Below are 15,238 nucleotides of genomic sequence, written 5' to 3'. Positions count from 1 at the left end.
TGTGGGGGGTGCTCGCAGTGTTTCAGCTGCAGTGGGTTTGCCTCCACTCAAGCGTGTGAGCTTTCATGGTCTACACTGCTCAGGCTCCAGGTTGCTCTGCCGGGAACTGTCTGAGGCAGGCCCTGGGTTGCGTGCACTTTCCAGGTCTAAGCCGCTCAGGTTCAGGTTCTCGGGTATTCCACAAAGGCGCAGACTCGGTTGGGCCTGCGTTTTGTGCCCTTCCCAGGTCCGAGCAGCTCAGGTGGCCAGGTGCTTGGCGAGCGCAGTCACCCCCAGGTTGGGGGTGCATCTTATTGCCTGCCCCTTCCCAGCAGCTTGCTTTTCTGGGTGTACAATGGGCGTGCCTTCTCAGGTGTGCCATGTGTCTCTTCTGGGGAGCTGATCTCTGGCTGTGACCCTCCTGGCGGATGTCAACCGTCACTCGTGGTTAGCAACAGAGCCTGTTTGCAGTTTAGTAGAGGATGCCTTTCTGGGGCTGCGATTGCCCCTTTCTGGCTCTGGCTTCCCCCCTGCCTAGTGTCTCTGGCGGAGGATGGGCTGGTCCGCAGCCTGCTAGCTCTCCTCTGGTGTTTGCTCAGTCCTTTGTTCTGTGAACGGGCCTGGCAGTGCCTCAAGTTAGGGCTTTTCACAGGATAGTTTTCTCTCTCTCTCTCTCTCTCTCTCTCTCTCTCTCTCTCTCGCTCTCTCTCTCTCTCTCTCTCTCTTTCTGGCTATCCCACAGTTTGGGTTGCTATCTCACTTTAGTTCCCTCAGTTTGCCCTCAGGGCATTCCAGCCCAGTCCTTACCCTAAGCAATGCAGCCTGCACCTCCCTGTTCATCCCCCCTTGCTGGTGGCAGCTGGGAGCACTGGGAGTTGTCGTTAGGCATATAATCTGTGGGTTTTAATTATTGATTGACTGATTTTTCCTCCTGGTTACATGGTTTCTGAGATTCCAAGATTCCCCACAGACCCCAGTGAGAAGTATTTCCTGGTGTTTGGAAACTTCTCTTTTAAGACTCCCTTCCTGGGATGGATCTCCATCCCTACCTCTTTTGTCTCTCTTTTTATCTTTTATATTTTGTCCTACCTCCTTTCGATGACAATGGGGTGCCTTTCTGGGTGCCTGATGTCTTCTGCCAGCATTCAGAAGTTGTTTTGTGGAATTTGCTCAGCGTTCAAATGTTCTTTTGATGAATTTGTGGGGTTAAATGGTCTCCCTGTCCTATTCCTCTGCCATCTTAGGACCGCCCCCCTAATTTGCTTTCAAGTTTGGAATATATAGAATATCAACCTACCTCTAAAAGAGATTGCAAGGGATCATGTTTTCCTGAATCCTTTCCCCTGTATGCCCCAGTTTACCCCTTCTGTTGTAAGTAACCATGTATTATATTGTCCTCTGGTTTATTATTTCTTTAAATCATTTGTAAATGTGTCTATTTTTCTTTCTTACCTCAAAGGTAATATATTAAATATATACTTTTTCACTTTTATTTTTTACAAAACATTCTTTCTTGGAAATTCTTTCATGTCTGAATAACTTTTTCATTCATTTTATAGCTATATGTACAGCTGTTTGTGTCACATTTTAAACCATTATTTATAACATATCATAGTTTATGGTACGTATCTAGATTATTCAAGCAATGATCTATGAATATTCAGGTAGTTTGAATATTATGCAGTTACACATGATGCTATGGTGAGTCATCTTGTGCCTATGTGTTTTCATTGTTTGACCTATGATTGATAGTGACCTAAAGTATAAATAACCCAAGAAAACTAGAGACTGATAGAAATATATTCAAAACACTCACTAAAACTTTTCTCACAATTTTTATGTCATATCTAGCATTATGATTATTTTTTATCAAAATGAAAGAGAATTGTTCTGTACACTTGTATAAATTTGAAGTTTAGATATTTCACAGTAGATCTGTTTTTTCTATTCAGTGGACTAAATGCACTTCTTTATGTAGGTTATGATGAAGCATCATATGAAAAGGTTATGCTTAACCATCAGGATTTGGTGTCAAAAACCCAAATGCAAGTAAAGAAGCAAAGAACTCTCAAAAAGGAAAGACTCTCTAGTAAGCATCATAATCATAAATAACTTCATATCATTTTAAATTAAACTTATCAGATCTTTTTTGTTTCATGAAGATATATCTCAGCATATGTTTTGTATGGATAAAATTTTACATTTTGATTTAAAGTGTGAGTACTTTAAGGCAGCTTAAAAACAAAAATGAAGTTCTTGATACAGTTTAGTTGGAATTTCTGACCTTAAGACTATTTCATGCTCAGTATCCATTAAGGACAATAATAGATGAGTAGTTATCTCACTAAGGCTATGTACCTTTCAGCCACCCTGGGAAATTTCTGCTCTGAATGACCAATGGCTGCCTCTGACCTCTGTCAGTGTCTTTTTGCTATAGGCACAATGTCAGTAAGCTACAAAGAGGTCAGTAACTCAGAAAACAAATGGAGACTCAGAGGAGTCCAGGGAAGGAGCTTGAATGGTCTGTCAGAAGTCTTCCAGAGCATCTTTTTGGCTGGGTCTCCACTCAAAGGGGATAGCCTTTATGGTAACTCCTTAGACATGTGGCATCATATCTCTGTGGGCAGCATGCAAATGTGTTAATAGTCAACGAATCCCATCAAAAGTCCCATCAATACATTTAAAATAAATAATCCTGAGGAAGAGAGGACCCAAAGATTTGCAAACATCTCTGGAGTAAGATTTTTATCTGCTACAGGTCACACACTGGAATTTCACTTGGATACTAGGTCCTTGTCTATATTAATGGCCCAGCTATATTGTCCCATATGGATCAACAGGATGTTCAGTCCTTGTGGGATGGTGCTTGTCTGGGCCCACCAGAAAGATGTCATCAATATAGCAAGGCTATCATTCCCTCTGTGAGTGGGACTTTATCTCAGTCATGCTCTACCCATTGAAGATAGGCAGATGGGGAATTGAGAGGTCCCTGTGGAAGGACATTAGTGGCATATTTCAATTAATTCTACATAGAGGTAAATTGATCATCGTCATTGGCATGAAGAGAGATGCTGATAAGTATTCAAGTTGTTGGTTGCTGTAGACTGAGTTCCTTTACCTTGGGCAATAGCTTCTGTGACAGTCACAATACCAGTGTGAGGTTGGTACTTACAGTTTGTGCAGCCTTAATCATGTTAGTCTGTAGGCACCTGAGGTTTTGTGCACAGGTCTGATGGGGCTATTTTTTTTTTTTTCCTGAAGGGGCTATTGAATGCAGATATAGTCTGTGGAATTTTTTGGCTTGTTTAAGCTCAGCAACAAGGGAAGCTATTTATTTTTTACACCCAGCATGTCAGTATTGTTTTTGGTATCTAACAGATAAGGGTTCTAGGTTCTGGTAGTTGGGTGGCTCAAGATCTTCCAGCCTGCCCCATTAAAATATCCTAACATTATCAAATCCTGTCACAGCTTGGTAGTGAATAAGAGTGATGAGTCACCTAAATAATACATCTCTACCAATAATACATTCAGCGATGAAGGCAATAACAATGCAGCATACCATAGTATGGCCTGGAAAAGGTTTCTGTTTGTGGTGGTGGCCCCAAAACAGACAGCATTATCTGTTTCCCCCTCATTCTAGTGCCAGGGCTTGTGAGGATTACAGATATTAGTGTACCACGATCCAAAAAGCCCAAGAAATGTGATTCTCCTCCAACTGCCTTTCAAACTTTGTTCTGGAATAGCTTCTCATATCTTTACTGGGTCAATAGGTGCTTTGGTATAGCCCTATTTTGTTTATTTTTGAAAGCTGAGAATCAGGATAAGTGTATATGCTAGTTTCTGATCTGTCTCAAGATTCATTGATAAAAGTAGAGAAAATAGCACTTGCTTTATTCATAGTGGCCACCACAAAGTGGACCGTAGTGGGGCTACATGTTAGGTCCTCATGGCCCATAGTGTAACAAGAGTACCTCAGTGGAGAGTGTTAATTTATTCCTTTGATACCCTGTTGTATGGGAATCAGGGCAACAGATTTTAGGTAAGGTCATTGCCTATAATATCCAGTAGAGGGAGCATTATTATATCACTTTTTCTTTCTGGCAGCCACCAATTTTTGGATGCCTGAAAGTTTACCAATTAAGATCTGACTATGTGATAACTAATTGATACAAACTTATGAAGAAATTTGATTGAGCTTGCTAACCAATAAGATTCACAAAAGTGAACCTAGAGATCTGAGTCTGGTAAGACCCAAGTCTCTGAAAATCTCTTCAGGTTGCTGGGCAGTGATTGGAAAGTCCTTTACATCCTTTTTCATTAAAGTCATCAGTCTCTGTCAGGACTTAGAACTAACAATAGTCATAGAGTATATAACTCAGCTTTCTGGGTCTCTGATGACTTTTATGTCCATCTCTGGAGAACCATAACCATGAACTCAGGAATTATTTCCCTAGCTCTCTTAGAGTCCCTCAGTTCAATTTCTAATTTGACTCATTGGGGAAACTGATGTGAGTTTGGGGGCTAAAGTGAAGGACCAATATTTCCCTAAAACCAGAAGTCTTAACAATTTATGAGAACCTTCTAAGGGTTCTCTGTGGCCTCCACCAGCACTTTCTGAGACTCATTGGCATTACTGGTTGAGTGTTCCATTGGACAACCTTGCAGTAATCCATTTACATAGTCCAAGAGTGATGCAAATCATCTCTCAGTTCAGTTCAGTCACTCAGTTGTCCAACTCTATGTGACCCCATGAATCGCAGCACGCCAGGCCTCCCTGTCCATCACCATCTCCTGAAGTTCACTCAAAGTCACATCCATTGAGTCGGTGATACCATCCAGCCATCTCATCCTCTGTCGTCCCCTTCTCCTCCTGCTCCCAATCCCTCCCAGCATCAGAATCTTTTCCAATGAGTCAGCTCTTCGCATGAGGTGGCCAAAGTACTGGAGTTTCAGCTTTAGCATCATTCCTTCCAAAGAACACCCATCTAAAGGGTGTTAACATCTAAAGGGCTGATTTCCTTTAGAATGGATTGGTTGGATCTCCTTGCAGTCCAAAGGACTAGCAAGAGTCTTCTCCAACACCACAGTTCAAAAGCATCAATTCTTCGGTGCTCAGCTTTCTTCACAGTCCAACTCTCACATCCATACATGACCACTGGAAAAACCATAGCCTTGACTACTGCTGCTGCTACTGCTAAGTCACTTTAGTCGTGTCCAACTCTGTGCGACCCCGTAGACAGCAGCCCGCGAGGCTCCCCCGTCCCTGGGATTCTCCAGGCAAGAACACTGGAGTGGGTTGCCATTTCCTTCTCCAATGCACGAAAGTGAAAAGGGAAAGTGAAGTCACTCAGTCGTGTCTGACTCCCAGCGACCCCATGGACTGTGGCCCACCAGGCGCCTCCGTCCCTGGGATTTTCCAGGCAAGAGTGCTGGAGTGGAGTGCCCTTGACTAGACGGACCTTTGTTGGCAAAGTAATGTCTCTGCTTTGGAATATGCTATCTAGGTTGGTCATAACTTCTCTTCCAAGGAGTAAGCGTCTTTTAATTTCATGGCTGCAGTCACCATCTGCAGTGATTTTGGAGCCCCCCAAAATAAAATCTGACACTGTTTCCACTGTTTCCCCATGTATTTCCCATGAAGTGATGGGACCAGATGCCATGATCTTCGTTTTCTGAATGTTGAGCTTTAAGCCAACTTTTTCACTCTCCTCTTTGACTTTTATCAAGAGGCTTTTTAGTTCCTCTCCACTTTCTGCCATAAGGGTGTTGTCATCTGCATATCTGAGGTTGTTGATATTTCTTCTGGCAATCTTGATTCCAGCTTGTGCTTCTTCCAGCCCAGCGTTTCTCATGATGTCCTCTGCATATAAGTTAAATAAGCAGGGTGACAATATACAGCCTTGACAAACTCCTTTTCCTAGGGCTTTGTGGGATCTAAAGAGATTTCACGTTTTCAGAAAAGCATTATGTTTCATTGGTCACTTTGCTCACTGTGCCAGTTTCTCAGAGAAAGAGCTGATAGTTGTCAAGTTGGCCAATTAAAATAACAAACTGTACAAAGTAAAATTAACCCTTTATTCATTTACTCTGATAGTATAAACTATAAACAGAAAAGGGCTGAAGCTCCACTAGTCTTCCGTTTTCCCCACAGAACAGCACTGGGCAAGGGTCAGGTGTGTCGTCATAGACAGGAGAGAGTGGAGGCAACATTTCACTGCCTCCAACAAAAGGCTCCCACTGTTTTAAGGATCCTGGGCCCAGGGAAAGGGCAAGGAGGCAGAGTTTGGAGTGAATAAGTTCTTTACACTGAGTCAGACTGAGAACAGTGTTTTCCAGGTATACCTAGTAAGATGGTCTAGGTAGGGGCATCTGAATAGTACATTGTCTCAAGGAATCATCTGTATGGAGGTTCCTTGGCAGAAAAGTTTAAGATCATGGTCAGCTGGAAGTGTAGGTTAAGGGTCAGCCTGACTGCAACTATTTCTAGTGCCTGGATCTGTACATTGTTAGTGTAGGGTTGGAAGCTTTCCCAAATAAGGACTGACAGTTTTGTAATTTCTTATGGTATAAAAGATCATATATAGTGTTTTAACATAGAATTGAAACATCAGTGTGTGTACACACACACACGTGTGTGCATTCATATGTAGCTAAACTACATACACATAAAAGTGAATATATATATATGCATATACCCATACATAGACATATTTGGAAACTGAGTTCTTACAGACCCCTTCAATTCCAGGTAATACACTTAGGGCTTGTTCTTGCCTTCCTTCATTTTATATGTGTATGTCCTTCCACAGTGTGGATTCTGACTTTAAGAAACATCAACACATTTATATATTAAGCCATCTTAGAATACTTGTAAAACTGTTTCACAATCACTTAACTGATACAAATAGGAGAAAAAAGCCTACTGAAATTTTTGTGAATGTTTTTGTGCCTACTCTCTTGCCTAAGATGGGGCTGTTGTTCAGTCGTTCAGTCATTTTCAACTCTTTGCCACCCCATGGACTGCAGCGCGTCAGGCTTGCCTATCCATCACTATCTCCCTGAGTTTGCTCAAACTCATGTTCATTGAGTCGATGATGCCATCTGACCATCTCATCCTCTATCGCCCTTTCTCCTCCTGCCCTCAGTCTTTTCCAGCATCGGTGTCTTTTCCAACGAGTCAACCCTTCACATCAGGGGGACCAAGTATTGGAGCTTTAGCATCAGTCCTTCCAATGAATATTCAGGGTTGATTTCCTTTAGGATTGACTGGTTTGATCTCCTTGCAGTCCAAGGGGCTCTCAAGAGTCTTCTCCAGCACCACAGTTAGAAAGCATCAATTCTTCAGTGCTCAGGCTTCTTTATGGTCCAACTCTCAAGTCTGTACATGACTACTGGAAAAACCATAACTTTGACTAGACAAACCTTTGTCAACAAAGTAATGTCTCTTCTTTTAATACGCTGTCTTGTTTTGTCATAGGTTTTCTTCCAAGGAGCAAGCATCTTTTAATTTCATGGCCACAGTCACTGTCCACAGTGATTTTTGAGCCCAAGAAAATAAAGTCTGTCACTGATTCCATATTTTTCCCTGTCTTTTTACCCTGAAGTGATGGGACCAGATGCCATGATCTTAGTTTTCTGAATGTTGAGTTTTAAGCCAGCTTTTTCACTCTCCTCTTTCACCTTCATCAAGAGGCTCTTTAGTTCCTTTTCACTTTCTGCCATTAGGGTGGTGTCATCTGCGTGTCTGAGTTTATTTGATGTCTCCCAGCAATCTTGATTCTGGTTTGAGCTTCATCCAGCCTGGCATTTCGTGTGATGTACTCTTGCATGTAAGTTAATTAAACAGGGTGACAATATACAGCCTTGAAATACTTCTTTCTCAATTGGGAACCAGTCTGTTGTTCCATGTCCAGTTCTAACTGTTGCTTCTTGACCTGCATACGTATTTCTCAGGAGGCAGGTCAGTTGTCTGGTATTCCCATCTCTTTAAGAATTTTCCTCAGTTTGTTGTGATCCACACAGTCAAAGGCCTTAGTGTAGTCAGTGAAGCAGAAGTAGACGCTTTTCTGAAATTCTCTTGCTTTTTTTTATGATCCAATGGATGTGGACAATTTGTTGTTTGGTTCTTCTACCTTTTCTAAAACCAGTTTGTACATCTGGAAGTTCTCAGTTCATGTACTGTTGAAGCCCAGCTTGAAGGATTTTGAGCGTTACCTTGCAAGCATGTGAAATAAGCACAAATGTGCGGTAGTTTGAGCATTCTTTGGTGTTGCCCTTCTTTTGGATTGGAATGAAAATTGACCTTTTCCAGTTCTGTGGCCTCTGCTGAGTTTTCCAAATTTGCTGGCATATTGAGTGCAGCACTTTAACAGCATCATCTTTTAGGATTTTCAATAGCCCAGCTGGAATTCCATCACTTACACTAGCTTTGTTCGTAGAAATGCTTCCTAAGACCCACTTGAATTCACACTCCAAGATGTTGCACTCTCTCCTGGTCATTAAGACTTTTTTTTGTACAGTTCTTCTGTGTAGGTCATTATCATTTTTCTGTCCTTTACTGTGCCCATCTCTGCATGAACTGTTCCCATGGTGTATCTGATTTTCCTGAAGAGATCTCTAGTCTTTCCCATTCTACTGTTTTCCTCTATTTCTTTGCATTGATCACTTAGGAAGGCTTTCTTATCTCTCCTTGCTATTCTTTGGAACTCTGTATTCAGATGGGTATATCTTTCCCTTTCGCTTCTCTTCTTTTCTCAGCTCTTTGTAAGGCCTCCTCAGACAAGTATTTTGCCTTCTTGAATTTCTTTTTCTTTGGGATGGTTTTGTTCACCACCTCCTATACAGTATTACAAACCTCTATCCATAGTTCTTCAGGCAGTCTTTCTATCAGATATAATTCTTTGAATCTATTTGCTACTTCCACTATATAATCATAAGGGGTTTGATTTAGGTGATACCTGAATGACCTAGTGGTTTTTCCCCACTTTCTTCAATTTATGTCTGAATTTTGCAATAAGGAGCTCATGATCTGAGCCACATTCAGCTCTGGGTCTTGTTTTGCTGACTGTATAGAGCTGCTGTTTCTTCAACTTCAAAGAATATAATCAGTCTGATTTCAGTATTGATCATCTGGTAATGTCCCTTTGTAGAGTCATCTCTTGTGTTGTTGGGAGAGTGTTAACTATGACCAGTGCATTCCCTTGGCAAAACTCTATTATCCTTGCCCTACTTCATTTTGTACTCCAAGGCCAAATTTGCTCTTTACTCTAGCTATCTCTTGGAGAAGGCAATGGCAACCCACTCCAGTACTCTTGCCTGGCAAATCCCATGGATGGAGGAGCCTGGTAGGCTGCAGTCCATGGGGTTTCTAGGAGTTGGACACGACTGAGCGACTTCACTTTCACTGTTCACTTTCATGCATTGGAAAAGGAAATGGCAACCCACTCCAGTATTCTTGCCTGGAGGATCCCAGGGAGGGGGGAGCCTGGTGGGCTGCCATCTATGGGGTTGCACAGAATTGGACACGATTGAAGTGACTTAGCAGCAGCAGCAGCTAGCTCTCTTGACTTCCTTTGTTTTCATTTCAATCCCCTGTGATGAAAAGGACACCTTGTTTTGGTGTTAGTTCTAGAAGGTCTTGTAGGTCTTCATTGAACTGTTCAACTTCAGCTTCTTCGGCATCAGTTGTTGGGGCATAGACTTGAATTACTGTGATGTTGAATGGTTAGCCTTGGAAGCAAACTGAGATCATTTTGTAGTTTTTGAGATTGTACCCAAGTACTGCATTTCAGACTCTCTTGTTGACTATGGGGCTTCTCCATTTCCTCTCCTTAGAGGAATTTCCTCCATTTCCCTTAGAGAGGAGAGGAAATGGAGGAAATTCTTGCCCACAGTAGTAGATATAATGGTCATCTGAATTAAATTTGCCCAATTCTGTCCATTTTAGTTCACTGATTCCTAAAATGTTAGTGTTTACTCTTACCATCTCCTGTTTAACCACATCCAATTTACTTTGATTCATGGACCTAACATTCTAGATTCTTATGCAATATCGCTTTTTATGGCATCAGACTTTTCTTTCACCACCAGACACATCCAAAACTGGCCTCATTTCCACTTTGGCACAGCCTCTTCAGTCTTTCTGGATCTATTTCTTCACTCTTCCCCAGTAGCATATTGGACATGTGGAGGGCTCTTTCAGTGTCATATCTTCTTGCCTTTTTCATACTGTTCATGGGGTTCTCAAAGCAAGAATGCTGAAGTCGTTTGCCATTTCCTTCTCCAGTGAACCACATTTCATCAGAACTGTCCACCATAACCCATCTGTCTTGGCTGGTGCTGCACAGCATGGCTCATAGTTTTATTGAGTCACCCAAGGCTGTGATCCATGTGATCATTTTGGTTAGTTTCTGTGATTATGGTTTTCATTCTGTCTGCCATCTGATGGAAGAGGATAAGAGGCTTGTGGAAGCTTCTTAAGGGACTGGCTGTGGGGAAACCTGGGTCTTACTCTGGTGGGATGGGCCATACTCAGTAAATCTGTTATCCAATTTTATGCTGATGGGTGGGGCTGTGGTGTCTCCCTGTAGTTTGGCCTGAGGTGGCCCAGTCCTAGAGTCTGCAGTCTCTGTGTCAGGACTGTAGGCTCTTTAGTAGGACCCATGGTGATCTCCAAGAGGACTTAATGCCAACATGCCACACCTCCCAGGACTATTGCTACCAGTGCTCCTGTTCCCATGTTAGTCCACTGCTGACTCATGCCTCTACAGGAGACCCTCAAACACTCTCAGGCAGGTCTGGCTTAGACTCTTGTAGGGATCACTGGTCCTTTCCCTGGGTCCTGGTGCACATAAGGTTTTGTTTGTGCCCTCCAAGCATCTCTGGCTGGTATGAAGTTTGATTTTAATGTGATTGTCTCCCTCCTACTGCCTTGTTGTGGCATCTCTTTTGTCCTGGGACATGGGGTATCTTTTTCTTGGTGGATTCCAACATCCTCCTGTCAATGGTGGTTCAGCAGCTGATGGTTGTTCATAGTTGATGAGTTACTTGAATTTGTGCTTATTTTTTCCTTCAGTAGCTTCAAGTTTGCTTTCAATGTTAGTCTTCCTTTTTATTTTTTAAATATGTAAAACATGGACCTTTTCCCAAAGGTAATAAATGGGCAAAGCGATATATGTAAAGTGTCATTCCTTTCTTATACCTTCCCTTCATTCCGTAGTCCTCACCCTCCTTTTGTAGGTATCCAACTAAATTGTTTTTTGGTTTGTCTTCTCCATGTTTGATTGAAAAATAACTCTTTTGCCCCCTGTTTTTGTATTTCTTTCTTATGTCCCTTTCTTTCACAAAAGGTAGCATGCAAGATACTCATTTCAGTTTTTTTTTTCCACCTAATACTACCTCCTTGAAATCCCTCCAAATCATTTTGTAGAGGTTTTTTTTTTTTTTTTTTTTTTTGCATTTCCTTTGCAGCAATAGGTACACTTGTTTATACTACCAAGTACTGTAATTTATACTTTACCATAGTTTATAATATATACTTTAGTTTGATTCAACCAATCAACCAATCTTCTATGTTTATATATTTGCTGATTTTAATTATTTTGTAATTATACATAATATTGTAATGGAAAACTTGTACATACACATTTTCATTATTTGGCCTATAAATATATATTTACCTAAAGTGTAAATAACACAAGAAAACTGGAGACTAATATACAAATATTTGATTCCTAGGAATGTTTATGAAGCAGACAGCTTCAACTTACATCTATCAGAATTGATCTCACAATTTTCATGTGGATCTAGCATTGTGGCAATTCATTTAAAATTTTATTAAAATAAGAGAAAATGTTGTTGTACAATTATTATAAATTTGAAATTAGAGATTTCACAATAATATCTGTTTTATCACTTAGCAGACTAAATGTATCTCTCTATATAGCTCATGATAAAGTACGAGATAAAAAGCGTATGCATGAGAATCTAGATTCAAAAATCCAACAACATGTAAAGAAAGGAAAAAGTCACAGAAGGGAAGGACACACTAGTAAGTATAATAAGTATAGATAATTTTTAATAAATATTTTAAATTAAACTCATCAAATTATCTTTTTTCTTTGGTTCACAAATATGTATGTGGCATGTATTTTATTTTAAAGATTATTTTTCTTATTTATTTTTATTGAAGTATACTTGGTTTTTGTTGTTAGTTGCTGTTATATACCAGAAGGATTCAGTTATACATACATATATATACACTCTTTTTTAAAATATTCTTTTCCATTATGGTTTATCATTGTTCCTGTTGCTGTTTAGTTGCTAAGTCACGTCCAACTCTTTTGTGACTCCATGGATGATAGCCCACCCAGCTCCTCTGTCCATGGGATTTCCCAAGCAAGAATTCTGGAATGGGTTACCATTTCCTTCTTTTTCCATTATGGTTTATAATAGGATCTTTTTTTTAGTTGGAGTGTAATTGCTTTACAATGTTATGTTGTGTTAGTTTCTGCTGTACAACAACATGAATTGGCTGTAAGTATACATGTATTCCTTCCCTCTTGGATCTTTCTCACCCTATGTCCCCCTTGCCACCCATCTGCGTCACCACAGAGCAACAAGTTGAGCTCCCTGTATTGTACACAGGTAGCTATCTTACCAGCTATCTATTTTATGCATGGTAGTGTATTTATGTCAGTCCCAATCTCTCAGTTTGTCCTGACTTCTCTTTCCCTTTCTTTGTCCACAAGTCCATTCTCTATGCCTGCATGTCTTTTCTTTCTCTGCATATAGGTTTATCAATACCATTTTTATAGATTCCATATATATTTGTTAATACTTGATATTTGTTTTTCTCTTTTTGACTGACTTCACTTTGTATGACAGATTCTAGGTTCAACCATGTGTGACTACAAATGACCCAATTTCTTTCTTTTGTATGACTGAGTAATAGTCTATTGTATATACATACTATATCTTCTTTATCCATTTATCTGTCAGTGAATATCTAGGTTGCTTCTTTGTCCTGGGTTTTGTAAATAGTGCTGCAATGAACATTGAGGTGCATGTGTATTTTTGAATTATGCTTTTCTCAGGGTACATGCCCAGTAGGGGGATTACTGGGTCATATGGTAGTTCTAGTTTTAGTTTTTTAAGGAACCCTCATACTGTTCTCCATAGTTCAGTTCAGTCGCTCAGTTGTGTCCGACTCTGCGACCCCATGAACTGCAGCACACCAGGCCTCCCTGTCCATCACCAGCTCCCAGAGTCCACCCAAACCCATGTCCATTGAGTCAGTGATGCCATCCAACCATCTCATCCTCTGTTGTCCCCTTCTCCTTCTGCCCTCAATCTTTCCCAGCATCAGGGTCTTTTCAAATGAGTCAGTTCTTCGCATGAGGTGGCCAAAAGTACTGGAGTTTCAGCTTCAACATCAGACCTTCCAATGAACACCCAGGACTGATCTCCTTTAGGATGGACTGGTTGGATCTCCTTGCAGTCCAAGGGACTCTCAAGAGTCTTCTCCAACACCACAGTTCAAAAGCATCAATTCTTCTGTGCTCAGCATTAAGCCTCTAATAATCAATTGACTCTCCATATACCTGAGGCCTCATCCACAGGCCAAATGGGGTTACTAAAATGGAGAAATAGTCTTGTGGAGAACTTTTGCTTCATTAAGCTCAGTAATGAGCTTTTAATCCTCTAGGTAGTTGCTTTGGCTGTCGAAGGCACTAGGTACTGGTAGTTTATTAGGTTCAGTTTTTTATGAAGGGCCACTGAAATGGCCTCAGTTGTAGGATTTCTAAGCATGGACTGGGGATACACACACACACACACACACACACACACACACACACACACACACACACTTTTCCCTCATCTTGCTCCAAAAAGACCAAAGAATAAAACTATTCCTCACCTCCCCATCCTCATGTTGGGGAGGTGGGAGATTTGTAAATTATCCTCATGTTCCCAGTGGAGACACAGGGACCTTGGCCTAACTCATAGCCTTGTTTATTTTTAAGGTTAAGAGATCTGGATACAAGTAAGGGGCTTCACTCTGATTCATGTCAAGATTCACTGGAAGGGTTGGAGAGAATGTTACTTTCATTAGTCATAGGAGTTATCAGTATGTGGACCCCATTGTGCCCAAAGGTCATTATCTAGTCCCAGATATCTGATGGAGAGCCTGTCAGTCTCCTTGTTGAGACCTACTGTTGGGTAAGAAAACCCATAGATGTCTTTGGGAAAGATCTTGACCCTGTGATCCAGGAGTAAGTACCCTATTACCGTTTTTACATCACTCTGACTACTAGTGAAAAGTTAGTGTCTTGCCAGTAGCTGCTTTTTCTTTGCTTGGAAAGTTTTCAGTTCACATATAGATTGTGCCATGAACCAGTTGACATCACATTATAAGGAGGTTTAATTGAGCCAGGTAACCAGTTAGAGTGGCAAGAATGAACTTAGATCTGAGTCTGGTAAACAGTCTCATCACTTACTTTCCTCACTTTTTTTTGTTGAATCAAGGGATTCTCAAGTGGCTTGCAGAGCACCTTACTGGGTAGCTGTAAGGGTGGGCCAAAAAAGTTTTTTGAGAATTGTTTGAGAACTCAAAAATTGTTTGAAAACTCAAAAGTTTTTGAGAATTGTTTGAGAACTAACCACCATTGGACCAGTCAAGAGCAAATAATAGCTAGTAAAGGAAGGAGAGGCTCAGGTGTACATGACTTTTCTCCCACCTACCCCATTCTTCATCCTCCTTGGGCATAGTAGCCATGGAAAATGTTCTGAAAGAGAGGGTCTGCAGTGACACACCAGAAAAGGTGCTGCTGTCTCCAGTTAATTTTAACAATATTACTTTCCTTATAGTGGAGTCAAACTATCCAAATCTCTATCATTTCTTTGTGTCACTGGGCAAAGCAACCCCTGGGACTCTACCTATTTTCTCATTAAATATGAGAAACAGTTGTATTGAGGATGTCATCACTGCCAGCAACATGTTTAGATTTAATAGTAGTCATTGTGACCAGTTCTGCATGCAACTTTTGGTGACCAAATACATTATTTTCTCTTTCTCTTTCCTGTGTTTCTTTTCCTAAAGGTAAATATCTTACATTTTCTTTTTATTTCTTACTCTTCTCTTTCCTAAAAAAATAGAATATTTGATATCTTCTCTTTCCATTTTTTTGTTTATACTTAACCTCTCATCTAGCAATCCTTCCAAGTTGGGTTATAAGTATCTTTTTTATAGCTTTATGTG

The 15,238-nt window shown here is 40.8% G+C and overlaps 1 protein-coding gene across 12 annotated transcripts in view; it reads left to right on the top strand.

Annotated features, from left to right (window-relative positions):
- CCDC7 (coiled-coil domain containing 7) overlaps positions 1 to 15,238 on the top strand; it is a 268,190-nt gene that overhangs the window by 89,506 nt on the left and 163,446 nt on the right. For 11 of the 12 annotated variants that reach the window (XM_061435932.1, XM_061435930.1, XM_061435938.1 and 8 more), the window contains 2 exons: positions 1,958 to 2,068; positions 11,924 to 12,028. In XM_061435932.1, the coding sequence (XP_061291916.1) occupies positions 1,958 to 2,068; positions 11,924 to 12,028 (216 nt within the window). The remainder of the gene's footprint in view (positions 1 to 1,957; positions 2,069 to 11,923; positions 12,029 to 15,238) is intronic. The other variant, XM_061435937.1, reaches the window with a different exon arrangement.

This window comes from Bos javanicus, chromosome 13 (genome assembly GCF_032452875.1).
Source record: "Bos javanicus breed banteng chromosome 13, ARS-OSU_banteng_1.0, whole genome shotgun sequence".
Taxonomy (NCBI): Eukaryota; Metazoa; Chordata; class Mammalia; order Artiodactyla; family Bovidae; genus Bos; species Bos javanicus.
The sequence above is the reverse complement of the archived record's forward strand: the minus strand, read 5'-3'. Positions and strand labels throughout refer to the sequence as shown.